This window comes from Solea senegalensis, linkage group LG11, assembly GCF_019176455.1.
Source record: "Solea senegalensis isolate Sse05_10M linkage group LG11, IFAPA_SoseM_1, whole genome shotgun sequence".
NCBI classification, from domain to species: Eukaryota; Metazoa; Chordata; class Actinopteri; order Pleuronectiformes; family Soleidae; genus Solea; species Solea senegalensis.
Genome location: NC_058031.1, coordinates 9,154,361 through 9,178,424, shown reverse-complemented (window position 1 = coordinate 9,178,424; position 24,064 = coordinate 9,154,361). Strand labels below are relative to the sequence as shown.

The 24,064-nt window shown below is 40.3% G+C and overlaps 2 protein-coding genes across 3 annotated transcripts in view; both read left to right on the top strand.

Annotated features, from left to right (window-relative positions):
* The first annotated feature begins 1,729 nt into the window (after nt 1–1,729).
* On the top strand, nt 1,730–11,790 carry ccm2l (CCM2 like scaffold protein). Of its 2 annotated transcripts, none has more exons than XM_044037435.1 (11): nt 1,730–1,884; nt 3,209–3,376; nt 3,454–3,537; nt 3,968–4,151; nt 5,976–6,613; nt 7,068–7,197; nt 7,494–7,557; nt 8,118–8,274; nt 8,775–8,913; nt 10,433–10,580; nt 10,906–11,790. In XM_044037435.1, the coding sequence occupies exons 1-11, from the start codon at nt 1,855–1,857 to the stop codon at nt 11,036–11,038; spliced, it is 1,875 nt and encodes a 624-aa protein (XP_043893370.1). In that variant the 5' UTR covers nt 1,730–1,854; the 3' UTR covers nt 11,039–11,790. The 2 variants fall into 2 exon arrangements, with proteins under 2 accessions (XP_043893370.1, XP_043893369.1); XM_044037434.1 differs by having other exon boundaries at nt 10,903–11,790.
* A 1,895-nt stretch (nt 11,791–13,685) lies between these two features.
* Nucleotides 13,686–24,064, top strand: part of cables2b (Cdk5 and Abl enzyme substrate 2b) — a 24,860-nt gene continuing 14,481 nt past the window's right edge. Inside the window, exon 1 of the mRNA XM_044037436.1 lies at nt 13,686–14,416. Within this exon, the coding sequence (XP_043893371.1) occupies nt 13,809–14,416 (608 nt within the window). The 5' untranslated portion in view covers nt 13,686–13,808. The remainder of the gene's footprint in view (nt 14,417–24,064) is intronic.

Genomic DNA, 24,064 nt, shown 5'->3' with positions numbered 1-24,064 from the left:
TCAGTAAGGTAATCATCAACCATCCTAATGTCCTCATGAGGAAGAACTGGTTCATTCGAGATTTGATTTGTGGTTAGGGTTAGGTATTAAGTTGTTAGGGTATGGCTTACCCTTACCTAAACATAATTCTAACCCAAACCCTAAAACCAGGTTTTAACACTGAAAAAGCCATTTAACCTTGTGGAGAACAGACAAAATGTCCCCTCAAGGTCAAAATGTCCCCACAGACATTTTTGTGTACATTGTTTGGTCCATACAGACACACAGTCTGTGTACAGCATTCTTAGTGAGGACACTCATAGACATAATGTTTTCCCCTAGTGGTGATGGTTAAGGTGGTTAAGGTTACAGTTAGAATCGGGCATTTAGTTGTGATGGTTAAGGATAGAGTAAGAGGATTGCATTGTATCTATTGCATTGTATCATGGAGAATTGTGTGTGTGTGTGTGTGTGTGTGTGTGTGTGTGTGTGTGTGTTGTCTGAAGAGGTCAAAGGTTTTTTTTTTTCATCTTCTAGTTTACCTTCATCAGTATCCTGCTTCGTGGAATTGCTGTACGTTCCTACCAAACTTTCCTCTTCTTCCTCCTCCTACATGCTCCACTAAGTTTTTGTCACCAGGCTGCCTCACTGTGGCCAAATCTGCTCACTGCAACTGCAGGTCTTCAGTGTGAACAGTAAACATGTGAATAACAGGTCATGATTCTCCACTGCTGTCACTCTTCTGTTGCTGCTCAGAGCAGACACACTTTCATTTCCATCCCTTTATCAAGGCTTGTTGCTGACATGTGAAAATGAACCAAATAAGACTGATGTTTATAAAACAGAGTTTGAGACTGATATGTTACACGTGTATGTGCATAAACACAGAGTAACCCTAGGTATAAGTCGAGCTATTTCTTTTCTTTCCTGGCATTCCATGAAAGCCTCAAGTCTGGGGAGGAGGGGAAGGTTTGAATTTGGACTGCAGTACCTGTATTAAATGCTACTGGCTGCAATTTTACATATTTTATATATAGCATTTTTAAGTCTAACCTTCTATTGTCAGCAATCCTGCTTTCTTACATACTGAATAGATTGAATTTGCTCAGACTTGGCTGACATTGCTTGTTTCTCATCACATTTTAAACCGTTTAAAACTCAAAATGAAAATATTACAAAGAATATGAATGTATTCTGAGTTCCACAAAAACATTTTCAATGCAATCAAGTCAGATATTGCATATTCAGCATTTTACATTTTGTCAACTCATTTTAAACTGGGGGTTTACAGCAGAAATCACTACATCAGATCAAGAAATCGTTCTGGGAGGAAAACAGGGTTCTATTGTCAAAGTTTACCATAATTGACAAAACTCAAACAATATTTGTTGCTCAAAGATATTAACGCTTATTGTGTGGCCTTTTAAGGTTGTAGAAAATGTGTAATTTGTGTAATTTTACGTATGTGTTATTCACATACATAGTGTTCAGGGAGAATGGACCGTATCAATCTCTGGTGGAGTTTCCTTTTGGACAGGAAGTATGCTTCCTTTGTTTCCTGTGCTTTCCTGAGTGTGTGTGTGTGTGTGTGTGTGTGTGTGTGTGTGTGTGTGTGTGTGTGCCCCAGGAGAGGTCTAAAAAGAACAATCAGTGTAGAGAAAGAACAAAAATGAAGAAGCGGAGACAGAGGCTAGAATAACTTGAGACAGAGAGGGGGACACAGAAGGAGCCATGGAAAAAAACAAGTGAGGGACAGATGCAAAGACAATAAAAGACAGAAAGAAAAAAAAAAACATTCAGGAAGTGTGTGACCAAGATCAGGACTCAGCTGACCCTCTACCGACCAGTACAGAGGAGAATCAACACTGAGCCAGGATGGACTATGAACCAAAGAAATCCAAGAAGGTACATTTGCATCTGTTTAGTTTCTTTCTTTCTTTCCTGGTTTTATTTTGTCCATGTCATTGACGTGGATGACTGGGAACAGTGGGATCTGGACTCAAAAACGGGCGAAAATTCATCAGCATGTACTAATACCATAAAAAATATAAAATAATGCCCAACTATGTATCAAAATAATGAAATACTGTAATGTTGTACTCCCTGAATATGACTGAGCAAAGTGCCGTGTGCACATAGTCCACTGTAAATGTTGTGTCAATACAGTCAGTAGCACAACCTTATTTGGGGACATTTCTAACTAAAGGGCAGCTTAATATGAGCCAGGGCTACTGCACATGGTGGAGTATGGGGTTGTTGCTGTAGCAGCACAGTAGTGAATGACACCGAGGTACAAAACTCCTCTGCATGAAAGGAAATGACGCAAATGACGAAATTTGAAACAATATTCTTTGGTCGTGCACAGCTGACAAAAATCAAACTTACGAGTTAACATGAAGTTAACAGTGAGAGTTAGCAGCTAACTAAATAGTTAAATAACCTAGATTCTACGAAGTTACACCTTGTGTATCATTATACTGAACAGGAATTTGCAGAGATGGCTCTCGGCATATAGGCAATATTGGCGGTCACCTAGGGGAGTCAGACGACCACAAAAAATAAAAATAAATGTATGATTTTAGTTTTTTTAAATAGAAAAAGGAAATAGAAATCTTTTTTTAAATGGGACAGTAAAAATTGCCACATAGCTGAAATGCACAGGTTGGTACGCTGCACATTTATAACAAAATCCAATTATTTCCCTCAATCTGTCTCCTCAAAGAAACAATAGAACAAGAAGAAAACTCATATCAATCTTTCTTTACAATTAAATTCTGCTGACAAGAGGATTGTAACCCGCTCTTCATTCAGTGTGTGTTTATAATGTCCATTCTCTCTGTATGCCCTAGAGCCAGTGTATGTGGATGTGTGTGTGTGTGTCTGTCAGTGGGTGTTTAACAGCATGTGCTATGTTGTCAGTGAGTAGGGAGCTGTCAGAGATCACTGTTCCACTGTCAATCACTGTCGGAAATGCCAAAAAGATGGACTGCATTAACATACAGGCAACCACATATTCATAGCCATGTATGAGCATACAAATCAATCTTCTGTTATGATTTCTACTTTACATTAAAACCCTTAACACCCGCTGTGGTAATAATTGCAACCAGTGGATTATTCATCCAGATGAAGGAGAAGGAATTGAGAGAAGATTTGATTACGTCAATGCTAACACAACATTACCTGGCAATCCATACAAAAGCTGTTTCCTCTTTTTCTCTTCCCCCAGGGTTTTGTCTCCCCCATTAAACGTTTGGTCTGGTCAAAATCTAGTCGAAGGCCAGTAGATCGAGGCAGCATTTACCGCCGCGCATTGCACACTGTCCCCCTTTATCCTCCCGACTACATCATCCACCCTGAGAGGCTCATCTTCGACTACATAGAGAAGGAAGTCAAGGTAGAGCTCGGAACTGAATTCAGTGTAATTAAAACGACACAAAAATGCTAACTTTTATTTGTCTGTTTTGATCTCAGTTCCTTGGCCACCTGACCTGGGTGTCGGTTACACTGAATCCCTCCAGCCGAGACGAGCTGTTACAACTACTGGACACAGCCAGGGTTGGTAACTCGAACTTTTCACTAATAATGTAAAATGTAAAAAGTCACTGTTGTGTAATGAAGCACAGTCATGGTTATTGATGTACTACCAACCTATAGCTAAATAAGGTCAGTTATATATAAGAAACCACCGTTTTAACTTGTAATTACTTAAAGCCTTATTATATATAATTATTAAACCAATCACTGTCAAGTTATTAATCATTAACCATTTGATGTGTAATATATAACTAATCTCTGAGTTGTAACAAATCACTTCTGAGATTTATTTTGAATAAGCTGTCTGGACAGAATCAACGTTAGGAATTATTAAAGTGTTTTAAACTAAAAACTAATGATCAGTAAAGTCAGTAATCACCTATTTTCTAATGAGTGTTTCAGTCATCTGTCAATCAATAATCTATCAGTCCTGCTGTGTATTTGCCAGTAGCAGCTGAAGGTGCTGCCTCTAAAGACCAGTGTGGATCAGGACTGCATACTGAGTCTGTCTGCTCGCTGTCTACTGCTGACATGGCGAGACAACGAGAAACTGCTGATGAGGGTTCCCACGCATGAGATCGCTGCTGCCTCCTACCTAAGAGACGACGCACTGCACCTGCTCGTCCTCAAGACAGGTGAGGTCTAGCTGTCGGCGTAATCCCTGACCAGCCGAATCCTTGATAACGCACAATGACTCTGCAGTAGAAGAAGACAGTATCGAGCATTGACGAGACATTGGTGTGATGAAGAGGCAGAGAAGAAGAGAAGCACAGGTGTTACTAGGAACATAAGCAATGGTTCAGTTCAATTCATGTTAGCCAGGACAGTGTGACAGTGAACCAGCATGCACCATCAAACTCAGAAATCTAAATGGAACTCAGCCATCATTCATTTAAGTAATTTCACCTGTGGTTTTCTTACTGTGCCCTGTCAAAATAAAATGTCGAAAATGGCCCATAGTTACATACTAAGAGCTGGACCAGGAAGACCAGCCCTAACAAGCTTTATTAATTATCTCACGTCTATTCTGATAAATACAGAGCTAGAGAGAGAAGGCTAACCAGCTAGCATAAAAAAACTGGCAATGGTGAAATAGCATGACACTATACAATTTTAAAATTAAACAGAACTACCGCTGCTAATTAACGTGCTAAACTAACAGATATGAGAATGGTATTATGGTTTATAGGCTTATCTAACTCCTGGCAAATAAGACAGATACATGGACTGTACAGTATATGAAAATGGACATAGTGTGAAAAGTAAAGCCCAAGAAACTCTGCTAGTTGAAAAAATAACTTTGTTTGAATGGAAGGTGTCAGGTCTTATTCAACAGCACATGATGCCAACTATGTTCCCATTTAGAGGAAAATAGACAATAGGGTGAATCAATAGAGCCTGGTTGGAGTTCATTTTGAGCTCTAGACTTTGTCCACTTTTATAGAGTGGCCAAAGAATGCACACATTTCAAACGGAGATGGTGAAATGCTACAAACACAAACTGCAGGAGCTACTTTCATTCATTCAATAATTCATCTTCTACCGCTTTATCCTCCACATGAAGATTGCAGGGGCTGACATAGGGCGAAAGGCGGAGTACACCCTAAACAGGTTGCCAGTCCATCACAGGACCACATAGAGACAACTTCTTCTTGCTGCAAAGGCAAGAGTGCTTGCAGGAGCTACTTAAAACTTGTAAACCATCCATTTGATGGATTCCAAGGTGGTAGAGTTTTAAAATTATGAACAGCTTTCTTAGGATTGTTTCATCACTTAGCCTGAAGGCCTCCCCACAGTAGAGAATCAATTAGCCTTCACGTGCAGAAAGGTTCTACCTGTGTGCTCTTGTCAACCACAGCCATTTTAAGTTGATACAGCTGCCACAGGTGACTTTTCAGTGGCTTATTTCAGTTTGGGTGCTCGCACCTTTTGTGAGAAATGGCCCACTGATGTTGTATAACCTGTGGTCCAAATTTAAAGGTCCAATGTGTAACATCTATAAAGGTTTATTTGCACAAATGTAATACATGTACAAGATGTATAATCATACGCTAAGTTCATTCATAATTTCATTTCATCGTGTTTGTAGCATTATACTAAGAATTGCATGTGTACTTTAGACAAGGGGATTTTTTTGAAGGGGCCACCATTTTGTGTGTACAGCAGCCATGAAGAACAAGTGTTTTACATTTTGAAGCATAAGCGTACAACACAAATGAAGAAAAACAGCTCCACTGACATAAACCACATGTATAACTCAACAAAGTGCCACAAGGAGAAGTGGCAGAGAGAGTGGAAGAAGTGTTTACGTCCTTCCTGGTATATGAAGGCCAAGATACTTCTCTGATGCGTTTGGAAAAGGGAGGAGTGTGCAGAAGAGTCATCCGTTTGTTGCACTCTGCAGTCATTCCATTACATGTCACTAATTCTTACACGTCTTCTTTACACTCATCGTGCAGGTCTGAATGTGGACACCGTCGTTGCCGGAGATGACAGTTTGGACAGGAAAAAAACAATTAGCATTGATGGACGACGTCAAACTATGAGCTACAATACTGACCCACGACCTGCAGGGGGCACAATGGAAAGACGACACACCATCTGTGGAGTCGATTGGAGGCCATCACTGTCCAGGAGTAACCACGACAAAAACCCGAATGTGGAGAGAGGAGGGGGAGGAGGGGTAGGAAGTGGTGCAGGGGGAGATAGAGGAGGAGGAGGGAGCTTAGAGAGGAAGAGGGTCGGGGGGAGCTGGGAGAGGAGGCAGCAACACGAAAGACTGGAGGCAGCTGGGAGAATGCAGAGAGCGAGACCCATGAGTGGGAGCTGGGGGGTGGGGGTGGGAGTGGGAGGGGGCGGAGGCGGTGGAGGGAGCTGGGAAAGGAGGCATTGCGGAGGGGGAGGTGGTAGCTGGGACAGGAGAGGAGGAGGCAGTGGAGGAGGTGGCGGGAGCTGGGAGCGGCGGCAAGCCTGCACAGGGAGCTGGGAACGGGGTAAGAGCTACGGCAGCTGGGAGAGGAGAAACCACAACCCACTGGAGCCCACACCTTGTCCTGACGCCTACTGCAACCTGGTCATCCTGGCTGTGGAGAACAGGGTGTGTCACCTGATCTGCTCAAAGTTAATTCACAAAATGAGGATTCCATTTTTCAAGCTGACTCACCCTAAGAGAAAAATAACTTTATTTAAATTTTAAAAAATATACTCGCACTTTTGTGAACAACGTTCAATTTACAATCAGTAGCATTTTGTCGTTACGCTAAGCTAGACTGACTCAGTGATGTTAGCCGACTACGTCTATGCTAAGTTAGCTCACTCACCGATGAAGAAAATAAACAATATAAGCTGAATATAAGCTCACGTTGAAGAATAACTTATTTATAGACTCATATACTTCAATGATGTTTCTTCATAAAAGTGATTGTGTCAACTTTGAAACTACAAAGGTTCCTAATGTGCTTCATGGGAATAACATACAGTAGCTCTGCAGTCTGGAAGGTCACACATATGATTGACATGTTCTCTAATTCAGTGTGTGTGTGTGTGTGTAGGATGCTGCAGAGGAGTATTGCTCTCTCATTTGTCAGATGTTCCAGATCATTTACGGCCATCAGACCATTGAATGTGTTGACCGGGCAGGTTTTCACCACACCATGCCTGACCGCTATTGGCTGCAGAGGAGTAAGATCCATTTGAATATGCTTCTATCTCCTGTTTTAGAATATTCATTAAATGTGCAATAATGTCCAGTTCTCAGTTTAATACAGTAGTTTAAATTCCCCCCCGTTAAGGTTTTTAAAATAGCTAAAATAACTGCCTTTTCTATACATCACCAACTGAGTTGCAACAAACTGCAGGCCCCATGTGGAACCTGTGGTTTTCAGGTTTCACTGTCTTGGACAAGAGTTGGGTTTTATATCGAAAACTGTGTGTTTAATATTAATTAATGCTCTGTGTCTGTCTTTTTCGGTATGTAGGTGACAGTTGTTTGACTGACATGTCCTACAGCTATGACCCAGAGTTCAGTTGCTGCAGCTCATAGTGAGTAATGTTCACTGATGGTATCTATCTATCGATCGATCTATCTATGGTTTTTATTTCAATAAGGTGTAATATTGTATATACAGACATTCTACACATCAGCACAATTGACACATATAATTGTAAAACAACACAACCACACGGGGGAAAGGAAAGAAAACCACATTTTCCAAATACCAATAAATAAGCAAACAAGCCTCATAAACTTTGATATATGTGTACATACTGTAAATCAAACATAAATGTTCCCAAATTGTATTTGTATCAAGTTACTTCCCTCATTGTAACATACATAAATAGAAATACTGTGACCAAGTCATTTATTCCTTTTAATTCTTGTTATTTGACTGATAACATATATGTTTGTGAATATATTTTAGCTAATGGTGTCGATGTATATTTACAATAAAAGCCCATAGGACCGATGTATCTTAATCAGTTTATTCTTGTGTGATTAACTGTTGATTAATGACTGGACTGACTGACTGTGATTTTCTGTCTATAATGTGACAGTAGAGGTCGTCACTAACTATCCCTCTCCCTCTCTCCCCCCCCCGCAGTGATGGCTCCCAGGATGCCTTTGAGCTCTATTACAGTGAGACATACAGCGAGAGCTCATCTGTCTCATTGCAGGACTCCCATCGCAGTCTGGCTTCAGCGAGTGACGCAGGAGACAGTGACCCTGCCCTCCTACTGATGCAGGAGTACATGATCACAGTGAGTGTGTGTTTGTGTGTTCTTGTAATCAAATGTTACTCCTCTTCTTAATGTTAATGTTCTTATCTTCATGGTCTTGCTTTAAATTAATTTCTGCAGTCGTATCTACTAACTGTATCAGCTCTTTTCTCTTACTATGATTTCACTTTTCTTTTTTACGCTTCCAGGATCAGCGATAACTTTTTGTTCAGAAAATCCTATGATTTATTTGCTTCTTTTTCTTTCTATCAGCAATCTAATAAAAAGGCACAGAATATTGCATACAGTATGTAGCCTATATGTGTGGGTAACTGCTTTGAAACACCCTAATACATTTTTAATACATTTTGTACCTTTTTGCTAAACCTAGTTGGCTATGATGTAACTATGATGATTATACCACTACTTTCTGATCTATAATAATCGACTATTTGACCTTGATTAGAAATGTAAGTCTCTCTCTCTCTCAGCCTCTCTCTCTGTATGTGTGTGTGTGTGCGTGTGGGTGTGGGTGTGTGTAGCTGCGCAATAAGCTGAGTCCTGTGGAGCTGCAGCAGTTCGCTGTGCTGCTGAGGGAATACAGACTTGGATCAAACATCGACCACTTCTGCTCCGAGCTGCTGCAATTGTATGGAGACAATCGCAAGTTCCTACTGCTGGGTGAGAGACATATCCACAAACATAGAGGGAGGGAGAGAGAGAGAGAGATAGGGGAGGGTGGGGGGGGGAACTGAGTGAATATTGCAGGAGAAAGAAACCATTGTGTACCTGTATTTTGTGCGTGTGTGTTACCGCTTCACAACCTTTTCTGGCATGACCTTGTCAAAACCAATAGTCCTCACAGGGACCTAAACCTGGTCCTAATGAGGCAGAACTGTTCTAAATGACTGATTGAGTTTAGAGCCAACAATTTCAATAATGGTTAGGTTATGGTTAGGCTTAGACATTAACTGGTTATAGGTAATGTTTGGGATAACAGTTTTTCTGGGCTGTCGAAATGAATGAAAGTCATAGTCTTTTCACAAGTCGATTGTAGGAAGAATTGTTTGTGTGTGTGTGTGTGTGTGTGTTTACCTCAACAAATTCAGCCCTGGCCCACTTCCACTGAGGCAACCAAAACTTCCTGTTTATGACTGAGTGAGTGAGTGAGACACGGAGATGGAGGCTGACGTATTATGTTTTTCTCACACACGCCCTGTTAATGGTCAGTGTGCTAGTGTATAATCAGCATTATTAAAGGTTTGGTGGTGGAGGAGGAAACAACCAGGCAAACATCCAGCTGAGGCACACAGCCAGAATCTGAACCCAAGTCTCTCACACTTTTACTCAAATTTCTTTCACTGATTTTGCTCATATTATACAAAGATAATTGTTTGAAAAGTTCACATTTAAAAAGGATTAATAGCTGAGTTTGTGTTTTGTAGGTTTACGTTGTATCATATCCAAATTATTATAACATAGCTCACATTCACTCTACACATTAATATCTTGGGTTATTGTCTGCCTGACAATACCTTCAACCCTTTGTATACGTAGTTTGCTTGGAGGTACACACAGTTTGTTTGTTTGTTTGTTTTTTTAACTAATTTATTTGTAGAGCAGGATTGTTATGCTTTATTATTTGCCAATGTCAGATTAAATGGATCTCAACCCCAAAGAGATCACTAGCTGTCAGTGTTTGCTATGAAGATCAGCAGTTACATGGATAATACAGGTGGCAGCAGCATGTTGTTTTCTATGTGAGTTGCTGTCAACCACAATGATACTAGACCATAATGACCAAGTTCAAACCTAAAAAAAAATGTATTTAGCTTTCACACATTTATTATTAAAGAAAGAGTATAAATAAAGTTATATACTGTACTCCAGTCTGTCCCTATTCTCCATCAGATTGATGAGTCACATAATGAAGGCAGGAGATGATGATATTGAAACAACTTTCACTTTTCATTTGACAATATATCAAAGTGATAAATGACTACAGAGATTCATGGTTGATCGAGTGTTAACTTAGTATTTTTTGTTCAAATGTTCCCCTAGAATCCAAATCAGTAACAGACACGTCATACTCATACTCCTTTTTTCAATAAATCTTAAACCAAATTTCTACATCATAATACTAGAAAAGGCATTTTTAAATAATCATAAATGAGTGATTAGTGTTTCCCTTTTCCCTCAGGCATGCGTCCATTTATCCCAGACAAAGACGTTGGAGTATTTGAGATTTTTCTGGAGAGCATTGGGATCCGAGAGGGCGGGATTTTAACTGACAGCTTTGGACGCATCAAACGCAGCATGAGCAACACATCAGCTTCGGCCATGAGAGGGTATGTACTGTAGGTTAGGAGAGGTGTGTGTGTGTGATTGTCTCAAAGGTTGGTGTGAAACTCTTGGTCAGCAATTAACCAATTGTAACACATATTACAAGCAAAGTTAAATCAAATAATAATATTAGTTATTATTTCTTACTGTCAGCATGTTTTGTTTTGCTGTACTTGGTAGTATGTTCACTACATCACAATTATTCTTGTTCATGATTTCATTCAAAGCCAGATTAGCCCAACTCCATATTGAATCCACTTTTAGTATTAGGTTAATTCAATTAAATACAACTAGTTTGCATTTAGAGAAACAGCTTGTTTTTTCCAGCAGGTACGACAACTCCTCTCTGGCCTCAGGATCTCAGGAATTCAATAGACGCATCACTGATATCACCCATGACATCCAGGCACTTGGCTTCCAGGACACACATGGTGACATTGAGGAAGAGGACTACTACCTCTGATGGAGGGATTAAGAGAAGGACAGACATCTAAGCTCTGAACAAACACAGGTGCCTCTAAGATAAACCAGTGTGTTCATAGCCCACTCTTTCAATGGGTGGCCTTTGAAATGCATTCAGTAAAATGTGGAAATGTGTGGCCTGACAGTCATAAATGTGCATTTTTTTTCTTGTGTGTATCGTACATATAAAGAATAATTAAAGATGGAATTAAACAATGCACATTTATTGTTTTTATTTAGGGTTTAAATTACATGATACATCTATAACAAACAGTACTTTTCTTAAAGTGGTTCTCAATGTAAATTTAAAAGGTTCTGAAATCCCAGGTGTTGTTTAAAAAATACTGTATTTTTACAGAGCAGTTTTGAGACGCTATCTATTGAGGGATTGTAATACTCACAAGTGACCACATGGAGGCAGCTGAGATAACAATGTGGTTCCATCAGGCATAGATAGACAGATAGACAGACAGATAGGTTGTGTTGTGTTTGTATGTGTCCCAATGTTGCATTGACCCCTGATCCTGGAAGGATATCATGTCTTTCCCATGATGCACTGCTTTACTGTCCCCAAACTATCTCCTGCCAGCCTGACTGAATATCAGAGAGAGAGAGAGAGAGAGAGTCACCCTGACCTTCAGTTCCCTCACTCTCATTATGTAATAGATTAAGATCAAACACATCACTAAAAATGAAGTAGATAAGTAAGCAAAAGTCTCGTTTTTTTATCATTTGGGCCTAGATGTAAAACAACCTTAAATCTTAATTTAAACTGGACTGGTGCATCTTGCCCAATGGCAGCTAGGATTGACTCCAGTTTACCCTGGATGTATGAATGCAAATGGACTTGATACTTTACAAAATGGCTGTCACATTTGGACTCTCTGAAAAATACAGTGACTACTTGGTTTATGCTTCTAATGTTCAAAGACCACAATTCACCTCAGTCACAGTGACACCATTGTGTTTATCTGAGCAGCAGACTCATTAAAACACGATCATCCCATCATTGGATTACAGCTCTGTAATCTCTAAAGTCATCCACCTGTCATCGTTTAGCATTACATCATCACCCTACTACTGATGCTACTCATGCACAAGTGCATAATATACCCACACACACAAACTGCCTTCCGCTGCAGTTCCACTGTATGTTGTTATCATTTGTAACTGTCAGTCATTTATAAAGCACATAATTGCACTAAAGTACAAAAAGTGATCTTATTGTGAATAAAAAAATAAATGGCAGTGCAATTTAAAGTGTCACTGTATCGAGAGAAGAACATCTACCATCTAAACTATTTTTTTTAAACACTGCAGTGCAGCAAAATCAGCATTTAACAAATGCCTGGTGTGGATGTCTTTGGAACATTGTTATTATGTATTATGTAATACACATTATTATGGATAAGGTCATACACAACAGCTTATAATAGATATTAAGTCATGGCATAATGCAAATAAAGATGAATTTCCAGTAAGGCTAAACTGCATTAAACTGTCAGGTTTGTATTTTCTTCCTGCAGCTGTTGTTCCACCTAATCTGAATTTGTGGTCCATTTGTTGCTCTGTAGATGTAAAAGATCAGGGCTGAGCGTTTGATAACAAACTGCCAGCCTGAAAGGATTAAATTGTGTGGCATCCTCCAGATTATATTTATCAGGTTGCCAGTCACACTACACATTGTGGTCATTCTGCTGAGCCGACCAGGGTCGCTCAGCTCAGTATTGGTGTCAGTGCAGAGATCAGTGCAGAGAAAATCCACTATGGTTTCATAACAAAGTACCAACGGCCAGTCAAAGCCACTGTCTGGCAAAGCTGCAAGGACACTGGAGCTCAGTTAATGCCTCAACAGCCCTCATACAAATGCACTGGAAGCACATTAGTTGTGGTGCATATCAAATCAGTCAACTGATAAACTGATGAATTGACTGTATTTATTTGATGATTAAAACATGAATTAAGTAGTAATTTTTCATTACAATCTTTTGACAAGCCTTCTAAAACATGTAAAAGTGCCATGAGGTAAAGCATTGCACCTTCACAATGTCAGAAACGAGGTGAAAGGAAGAACCTCTTCCTTTGTAGCCAAAGTCTGGGTTTAGACCCACAGTAGAATAACAGGAGATTTTTTTCTTTCATTCCCCTAACAAATTTTATGATTTTTCCCAAACTTTTAGTTAAGATTTATGTGTGTTAATTGTGACATTATACGCACATTTGCACTTGTCAAGATTTATATGGTGATTTGGGTCACACTCGTTTCCCATCTAAGTGGGTTCCCATAAAGAAAGTTTTGGAAACACTGGACCAATGTGTAACATTCAGGAGGCTTTACTGGCAGAATCAAATACACTATTAAGAATGAAATAATGTAATAATAATCTTCAGTAGACCTTTAGGAATAGCTATTCCATGTGTTTCAACTAATTTCAGGGTAAGGTTATTACTTGCACTGGACAATTCATTTGAGGAAAAATGTTCATAGTCTGAATAAAACGAAAATATATGCATCATAAAACAAAAATATGTAATTGTGACGATTTAAATGTTTGTGAGAGAACATTCCTCCAATTGTGGTCAGTGTGTTTACATTACAGCATGGCCAAACTCCTCCCCGGTGACGTTCCTTTTTACGTCATTACGCAGTGCCCTCCTGACCAATGAGACGCCAGAAGGGTGTAAAGTGGTCTCGCGCCGGGTAAAAGAGATTTGACAGTTGTAGGTCTCGCGCCGACCGTACAGAAGACTTCCTTAGTGGGGCAGGGACCATGGCGGCGGCTGCTGCCTGCGGCCAACACTGCGCCGCGATAACGCCCGCTGTTACCGGCAAAAAAACGCACACTAACAGGGAACATAGTCGGAGGAACCGGGAGAACTCTCGCAGGAGACAAGCGGCTCTTTTGTTCCTCAGTAACATCTCCCTGGACGGACGGCCAGTTCAGAGTAATGCAGCCGAGAATTCGGGAAGCCACCACCACATAGAAACGGACTTGGAGGGAGCGGACACCTGCTCTGCGGTGGTGGCTGCGGCCGGTTTGTGTCCGGAGCTGTGTAGTAATAACAACCACGGTCCAATTTGTTTGTCTGCGTCCACGAGCTGCGGGAACGCAAACCTCCCCTCAGCATCAAAGACAGGGCTCCTTAACGTACCTCCTATCCTCGTCTTGCCGTCCGAGCCCGGGCTTAACGATGAGGGCAGCGCGGACGTAGTGCTGGGGTGCCGCAGAGGCTCCTTCCCTTCACCGGGCAACAGCCACCTGCTCTCACCGTCCCCGTCCAACATCAGCCTGCTTCCGTCGCCGCTCGGACCGCGGAAGTCTTCCACTCTGCTCTCAGTTCATAGCTGTAACTCGGTGTCCTCGGAGCCCAGACATAGGTAAGATTACGCAGACGAATTCGCCTGTTTGTGTGTGATGTTCTCCGTGTAACTAATGACTACATTACATCTGAACTTAATTGTCAGGAGAAGAGTGTTGTTCACACGCAGAACTTCATACAGGGAAACTGTGGCTGGACTGTGTGGTCCAGTTTATTTAAAACACTCATACAGCGGTGTTTAGAACATGTTTTAGTTGCTCTGTGGCGATAGTATTGATATTCTTGTGTTGAAAGTAAGGAGAAGTGTATGTCACTGATCGTGACGTGCAACATTACTCACCAACACGTAACTCTGGTTTTCCTCCCTGTCAGCAGTGAAGTCAGCATTTGGCTTTTAAAATTAGTGAGTCAGGTCTGGTCCGGGTACTCCAGCTTCCACCCATAACCCAGAAGCTGCGTGTCGGCGATTAGGTTAACTGAACACTTAAAATTGGTCATAGGTGTGAGTATGAGAGTGAATGGCTGGTCCGTGTCTACATCACAGGCGACCTGTCCAGGGTATACCCAGCCTTTCGCCCTGTGTCATATGTGATTGTGGAGGATTAAGCGGTAGAAAATTGGTTGATGGAAGTCAAGGATCACCAGTCTTCATAAGAAGGATTTGTAAAAGTTGACTTGTCCTTCTTTTCCTGACACTGCATATTAGATAGAGACAGTTGAGCCACCAGGCTTGAAAGTACTAAATTGTGTTGCTTTGTTATTCTGTCAAGATGCTGCCACATTGTGTCTTTTATGAAGACAATTTCAGTTGATAAAATGCCACTAAATAATACAGTCTCACAGCTCCAACACAGAAAAAAAATTGCAATTAACTAGGGCTAGGAGATAAATCAGTCTCAGGATTATGACAAAATTAAGGTTGATAACAATAACAATAACACGCTTGGTTGCATTTGCTTTGTGACAGGAAACTTTGACTTTCAAAACAGATCCATTCTTTGTAGAGGGGAAGTGAATCCAGAGACGGTTGAAAACCACCAACAGACAACATGAAGTCAAACTCTCTGTGACACAGTAACCTAGAATCATCATAATCCTGGTGTTTACTGTCATTCCTTTGCTAAGAGTGGGAGAAATTGGATGGATGGGTGGGATGATGAATGAGACGAGAAAGATGCAGCCAAAAAACAACAGGAGATTGATTTAATATCAACAGTGTTGTTTTGTGAGTGTGTGTGTGTATCTTACTCATCTGGCTGTTGTTCAGAAACTGCTGATGGATGGATCAGCTTTGTCACCGTGTTGGCAAGGCATCAGACCCTGAGAGTGTCGGGGTATCAGACCCTGAGAGTGTCGGTGCTGCAGCGATAAACACTGCTTAACCTCTTTACACTTAACAACAGGCTTTGAAATTATAGGAGATGCTGTAACAGCTCATCAGTCAGACTGCTGCATCAACCACCAACCACCAACCATCATCTGTTGCTGTATAACGTCATGATACTTATTTACTGTGATGTTGCACAGCCAGTGCACTATTTCATGCCAAGTCGTTTCTCTAAAAGAAAACGTGCGAGAGAGTCATACTTGTTAATCATTGATATAAATCATTAATGTGAATCCCGTTCAGGGCTCTTAGGGTCAGTAAATTAAAAGGCAGGAAAAATAAAAGACAGATAAATAATTCACTGTGATAACACTAATACAGACATAGAAATAGAAATATAACATTATACAAAATGAAATTAAAAATATAAAAATTTTTAAAAGAGCTCAAAATACTGTAAATACAAACCTGTAGGCATAAAGTGATCTAGTTTTTGGCTTACTGCAGTTGAGGGAGAATTTAAGTAGTCAAATTTATTTCACATTTTACTACATTTGAGCTAGTGCAGTGCTTCACTTTGTTTTGCTATCAGTCTCACTGTGGTTGGAAAAAGCTGTTATAAAAGTGGGTTGTATTTGTGGTGATGCAGTACACTCTGCTGTGTCTCAGAGTGTAAGTGGAGTGTTTTTTGTGTCTGAGCAGAGAGTGAGGATGGATGGAGTGTGTCTCTGATGATGCTATGGTGTCCACAGAAGAAGGTTCAGTCCCAAGTTCAGTTCCTCTCTCCTCTGTGTGGTGTTTCCATACCAGATAGTGATGCCCGTAGGAGGGTGATCTCTGTTAGTCAATACAGTCGGCCTGATGAAGTATATCCGCTTCTGGGCCTTTTTTCACTGTGGCTGGGGTGTTCAAACTCCATATCGGGTCAGATGAGATGTGAAGACCCAGGGGCGTGTGACCTTCAGCCCCTTCCACCACAGTCCCTTTGAGGATATCGTTAACATGGCATTAGGTCTTTTGTTTCTCATTATAAATTACACATTCCCCAGGAGTCATTTTATTTTCGTCAAATGTTTCTATCCACTCAATTCTTTTCCGTCTTCAAAAGACTGCTGTGGTAGAAGAACAACACTTCATAAATAACCGTGCAAAGATGTAGTCTAATGGTGATGATTTTAGTAGTTATTAATCAGTGGTGAATCACTTGTGTTTGCACATTAGCACAACCTAAAAGAACACTGTTCTCCGTTGAAGGTGTTAGCCCATCTCAAGAACCCTTGTCTACCACCATGTGGCTGTTTTTGGTGTGAAAGGGATTTCGAGCTATTGTGGCTGTTGAGTCTGACAGCTGCCTGGGACTTCAGTGGCTGAATTTAAAGTCAGTCTCTCCTCCTTCTCACTTACACACTTGCCAGTGTGATGAAGTTGGGTCAGTCATGCTCTGTGTAGCCTCTCTCTGTCTGTTTACAAGACTCAGTGATTGAAGTCCTGCCAGCCAGCCAACCAGCCAGCCAACTGCTTCATTAGTCTACACACACACAATCTCATGCCTGCAAGCGCACTCATATACACAGACACATGTCTATAGTTTAGCTGGCTAACTGATTCTGTTGATGCAGTGATGTAAAACATTTGGCTGGTCCTAAAACAATTTGGCAGCTAAAGAGACTGATCTTTATGACGTTTGTCAGTTTAGATTCTTTAAGTTCTGGACCAGTTCCATTTGTGTGTATTTGTGATGACGTCCTGACGTCTTTTTCTCAAACGAAATGAAGTAACATAAATTTGGTCATGATTTTCCCTCATAGATAGATAGACATAAAGTATTTTGTCAGTATGTCTGTTATTTATAGCACATCCAAATATGTCTTTTACCATTTGTGAATACCAACATACTGTATGCATATTTATTCAAAAACCCAGAGTAGAGAACCAACTAAGTAGAAAATTTCACAACAAAAAAAGGGTTAACACTGATTAGTCCACCTGAATTTTGGAGCTCACTCCATTGGTGACTGTCAGTCAATGTAAAACATTTTGCCTCCTGGTCATGATCAGTGCAATTCCTGTACACACACAGTTGACAGTTGTATCGTTCAGTAAACTGAAGTGGATACATTTGAAAGCCACAGCAATTGATTTGTATATCAGTGCCTTTGTGGACTGCCGTGCATTAATGTGCATAAATGGTTTTTCACAGAACCCTTTCATATTTTAAACTGTGTATTAGACCATACAGAAACTACTGACAAATTAATTGAGTAAACGACCATGACTGTTTTTCAAGTCAAAGAGTGGGTCTGGCATTAATCAACCATTAAAGCTGGTGATTTGAGGGGTTGTTAGCTTATTTCCATACTTCTCCTGCCTAAATACAGCAAGAACAGATGCTTAACACATGTGAGTACGTGAGGAAACAATTTTGGTGGCTTTTTGCTGTTTAACGTTTCAAATGAAACCTTACTTTCAATTCAGTGAGGGATTAAAATTCTAATCTTAACATTTGCCAGGGTCAGGGTACAGGTAGTGTGAAACTACCTAAATAAATAAATTTACTTTTTCTGTCTTTTTTAATAAGGTTTGTTACTAATTGATTAGGGCCACACGGTGGTGTAGTGGTTAGCACTCTCGCCTTGCAGCGAGAAGACCCGGGTTCGAGCCCCGGTTGGAACAAGGGCCTTTCTGCATGGAGTTTGCATGTTCTCCCCGTGTGTGCGTGGGTTCTCTCCGGGTTCTCCGGCTTCCTCCCACAGCCCAAAAACATGCAATATGGGGATTAGGTAAATTGGACACTCTAAATTGACCATAGGAGTGAGTGTGAGAGTGAATGGTTGTTTGTCTCTAGTTGTGTGTGGCCCTGCGATGGACTGGCGAACTGTCAAGGGTGTACCCCGCCTATCGCCCGATGTAGCTGAGATTGGCACAGCACCCCCCGTGACCCTCGGGTGGAGGATAAAGCGGTAGATGATGACTGACTGACTAATTGATTAGGTTTTGTTTGTCCTTCCTGTTCTGCTATTTATTATCTACATGTGATAATTCTTGGCAGACTGACTGTGACCATTCAGGTTGATAAATCCTACATACATAAATCAGTCCCCGGAGCAGTTTGCTATATTCAGTGTTGTTCAGCGGCAGTCAATGTGAATGTTGTCCAGTGACTAAACCGACCCTGACCCCAAGGATTTCCCACAATGCTGTTGACTCTGTTTATTTCCGCTGCACAATGCTATTCTTAGTAATTGAACAGGATCTCAGCTGTCTTCTCATACACAGATAAACCTTGCACAGATAACATAACTTCTAGTAAATCACTCACACAATTAGTGTAATAATGATCCGTTGTATTTAAGTCCAAAGATATCTGCTTGTTATCAGAGTTTTCCTCTATGTTCCTCTCTGCTCTGGCATATACTCCATCCAAACCATGATAATAATAATAAATAATAATAACTTATTTATTATTATTATGATCTGCTTTCTCATATTGGAAGACCAGATCAACAGCATCTTACTGCCATAATCTCAGTCACTGAAATGACAGCTCAGGTATTCTGTCCACTCTCCATTGTTTTCTCCTAACAGAGTAAACAGGGTTTTAGGGTGCGGTCATTCAAACTTGACCTGATTGTCGATGAGCTTTCAAAGTCTGCCTCAGTTTCTATCTCTCTGTTCCATGTTTTCGTTTGTCACGTTGAAGTTATTTTAAAGACTGAAGCTGCTCATATTTAACACAATTTTTTTTTAATATGATCACAAGCAGCACCGGTGACTGCTGACACTGCCACAGAAATAGAACCATCATTGTGATAACTGATCACTTTTAGACTCTTGTATACAGAGATATACATGTCTTGATGTTGTCTTTGAGTTCTTTCTCTCTCTTTCACACGCACACACGCACTGAGAGAAAATTAAGCTGTCTCCACATAATTTGGAGCGCTGAACTGCTTTGTTGCTGAAATTGTTGCCTGAAGCCGAAAAGCTATCAGATTCAACAGGAACACTCATTTGTGCAGAGTTAGACACACCGACTGGACTAACACACACACACACACACACAATACACACACACACACTCTCCCTGAACTATGAGAACAAACAAAAGAGATAGGAGATGGAATCTGACTGACATCATGTGTATGTCTTGGTGTGTGTATGAGTACGTGCATGCTTGTCTAAACATGCATGCCTCTATTGAAAACAGCTGAATCACACTTCCCTCCACACCCTGAATACACACACAAAACACTCTCACACATGATTTTTATTTCTCTCTCCAGTCCCTATATAATTGTGCTTTTTAGAGTGGGTCCTCACTAATGTGGTTGGATTTCAAAACAAACGTCACTGTTAAGTTTTCTTTGTTGAAAACAAGTAAAGAGTGTGTGATTCTCTACAGCTCTAGATCTGGCTCAGCAGTCTATCCGCCTTGACTGTTTTTGTAAAATATAGGCAATCACACCATACATGCGTTGTCATGTCCTTGTGCTTCTGTTGTCGCACTGCACCTGCACAAATCATTGACATGACAGATGTGAAATGACCTTCCTTTTAACTGAAAATGAATTCCCTTTACTCATGATGACCATGACTGCGTAACCCCTGACACACGCACACACACTATATCTTATCAGTCACTTCCACATCCCAGCAGCTTGAGCTCTCTGTCAACAGCTCCGACTGTACAGGCTGATATCAAGACACACTTTCTCTTCTGTTCTTAGATATTTGGGAACTGTACTTATATCAATAAATGGTAATAATAACCTCACAGTAATATTTAATGACAGTACTTTAAATTATGAAATAGTTTTCAATTGTTGTCAGTCAGCAACCCAAATGCGAGTCCAGCATCTCAAATGTAAGAATCTACCTTTCTAGCATTATAATATTATAATTTTTAACTGAATTTGAGTTTTTTTAGACTGCTGGTTAAATAAAAAAATAAAGGCATAAAGGCAAAGGAAACAGCCATAAACCAAAAAATATCAAAACAAGCACTTAATAATCATAATTCAGTCACACACCTTGGGTGAAAGATGTATTTTCATTTACATCAATCAGAGTCCTCCTTAAATACCATTTTTACACACCAACTGTATTGCACATGTGAAGTGTTGTTTGTTTAAGGGTTGTTAGGGCCTTGTATTTAAACCATCATGGCCTCTTTCCAGAGTTGTCTTTTTGTGTTGTAACTGTGACACAGAAACTCAGTGCAATGCCAAGAGCAAGATCGAAGGGGATCGGGAGGAGAAGGAGTGAGGGATTCATTTTTTCACTAAATCAGGTTGAAGGAGCAGAAGGAAGAGTCTGTTAATCTGGTGATGTAAGACCTACCACAGGCCTGCTGGGTAATGCTGAGTCTGTGTGTCAGTGTCTGCTGCTCAGTCCGATCCATGTGGTGTAATCTGTGCGACGGTCAGTGTCCGTCTATTGGTGTCAGATGTGTGTGGACAGACTGTTCTTACTCACTACTGCCTGCTGGGGATTTAGGCAGCAGAACATCTAATCTATGACTGGTGGTTTGTTTCTTTGATCTCTGGGTGCTGTATGTGAGGAGGAAACAGCTGTCAGCTTGCCTATCAATATCAATATCATTGATCCTCCTGATATATCAGCAAACAGCAACAGGATGGGGTTTTTTTATGGCTTATATTTATAAAAAGAAATGTATGGCTTGATGGCCATTGTTTTTTTATTTACAGTTGTAAGGATAGAAATGAAAAGTATCATCAGTTCATTTATAATTATATTTATTCATTCCTTAAATTTTGGAGCAATGGGGGTGGGGGCGGGGGGGCAATACAAGGAAGATATGAAAATGAGAAGTGACAGTGGTGTAAATGAGGAGATTGGAGCTGTTGTTTATGCTGCACTCACATTCTTTTTTGTGGTGCTAAAACAGATTAATGTTCAGTCACAGCCTAGAGATGAAGCTATGGTGACATCCATGCAGGATACAGCTCTCCCAGCCCGTTGTGTCTTTCTTTTCTGCGTTTGTCATATTGTCTCTTCGTGCCCAGGTGATTAACATGTCAATTCATCTAAGAATAACTAAGCAAATTACTACAATATTATTTACGTAGTATGACAACTTGACAACACACATGCAGCAGCTCCCTTTTATGTTGCCACCTAGTGCGACAGCGGCCCCTCTGTTCCAGTGATAATGGCAAGTGACACAAAAATTATACTGAAATTATTTCAGCAAGTGGCTCTATCCCTTTCTCCACATTATTTTCCATAAAAGGCTAAAAAGGCTAAAACCCTAAATCCCACCTGATTTGTATTAGTTAGGACTTTGAAAGCATTATTTAAACAGAGTCTCTCTCACCTATCTGTGTGAGGGGATTTGCATTAGCTTTGCCGATTTGGTAAATGCAAATAAAATGGTACATAGATAGAAGATAGGTTGGGAGAAAGAGATTCAAATAAATCCCCATCCATTTGTTATAATCCACTTTAGCATATTAACAATGAAAGCAATGAAACAGCTGACAAAAATAGAGAATAATCAGTGTGTGCGTGTTCGAGCGAGCATGTGTGAATTCAGTTAATCTTTATTAGTAACAGAACCAGTGGAGTGGAGAGATGGTGAGATGCAGAAGCAGAAAATATAAAAAGTCAATAGAATAGAACACAGTAAGTTAAAACAAAAGATAGATGAATGAGAGCTGAGGCCAGAACATATCCAGAATGAAAACACCCAATGTTATTTTTGTACTATTTTAAGCATACAATCTTCTGTGGGAGTGTGTTTTGACTAGTTTATTTTAAGATAAAATGCCACAAGTTATTATTAGACTACGGTATCGTTAGTGAGTCAAACCAAGTGAAATGACTCTTTCTCACAGACAAATCCATCAGCACAGTCTCCAGAAACAGGCCCACAGATGGTCCTGGGCCCTGGCCTGCACAGTCACTGTTTCCCGCATGAATTAATGAAAATGTGGCAAAGTCAATTTTAACACCACGTTGCATCTGTACAACTGTAATCTTCTAAATGTACTCCTTAGATTCAACTGCATCAACATGATACCAGACAATACTAAAACAAATGAAGCTATACGTGACTGAAAGTAAATGATTGTTTTTGCTAAAACATTTTTTTATATTAAAAAGAAAATAATCTTTGAGAAGGTTGCAGTAAGGCTTATTGGATTAATCCCCAGTAAAGTAAATAATAATGAATAGCTCTTCCGATTCCCAGACTCTGTAAACACGCGACCAGCATGTGTCTTTATCAAAACACCGATCATCATCATCTTTATGCTCCGCTGCAAAGGAAATGGTACATTGGATTTTTCCATTCCCACAGAACGGAAACTTTCCACAACATCCCAGAGAGATAAAGCTAACTGGTTCTCATGGAAATGTGCCACTGGTCAGACTGTTGTTATAGTGAAACTGCAAATCCACAGCTCAGACACCAGGACCGATTTAGAGCGACTGACAGAGAGCATCAGTTGTATTTATGTTTATGTTTGTTTGTGATGGTTTTCCTCACAGAAGCCTCTAAACTGAGTACATAGTTTAAAGGAGCATAAGTGTAGGGATGCGTTTGTGTTTATTATTTGTAATTAATTGTGAGACTAGGTAACTGCTGTCATCACTGCAATACTGAAAACATTGCTCATTATTCAGCATGTAATAATGATTTTGCAAATACATTTTTTGAAAGTGAAGTTGTTGTATGGCTGCTTTTTAAGCGATAGATTACATTTGAGAACTTGTGTGTCTTTTTTGTGTAACTTGTTTAACTTTATGCACTGATACATAGTTGGATAGAGAGGGACAGAGTGCAGCAGTGTCCTCATCAGAGGCGTCTCCTCAGAGACTGTTCGCTCTAATTAGAAAGAATGTGTCTCTATGTCGGCCATTGTGAGCATATTTTACTTTTCAATAAATACCAGACACTGTCATCTTCACAAGCACTATCATTCATCCATCCATCACTATCATCACAATTATCAGAGGCACTGGGCGATCGGCTCCATTCCCACACAGAAACATTCCACAGCATTCCAGAATACTTGTGAATGGCTGCTCCCTTGGAAATGTAATGCTGAGTACATTCTATCATGTGACCATGATTACACTAAGTATAGGATAATTAGAAATAGACTCATTGCAAAAGTGACTGTTCTGGATATGTTTGCTTTCAGCTATATTTATATCCAGAGGAGGGTGACTGTCTGCTTACAATCGTAACTGGAAGAGTTAAAACTGGACATTTCAGTGTTGTGACTCTCTGCTGCATTTTTGGTGGTGGTATTTATGGGTGTCAACATTTTAAAAGATGCCCCTCTCAGTTTGTGTGTCTCATTCACTGCTGGGTGATTAAATGAGATGTTCTTTATTTTTTCCTCTTTTTTG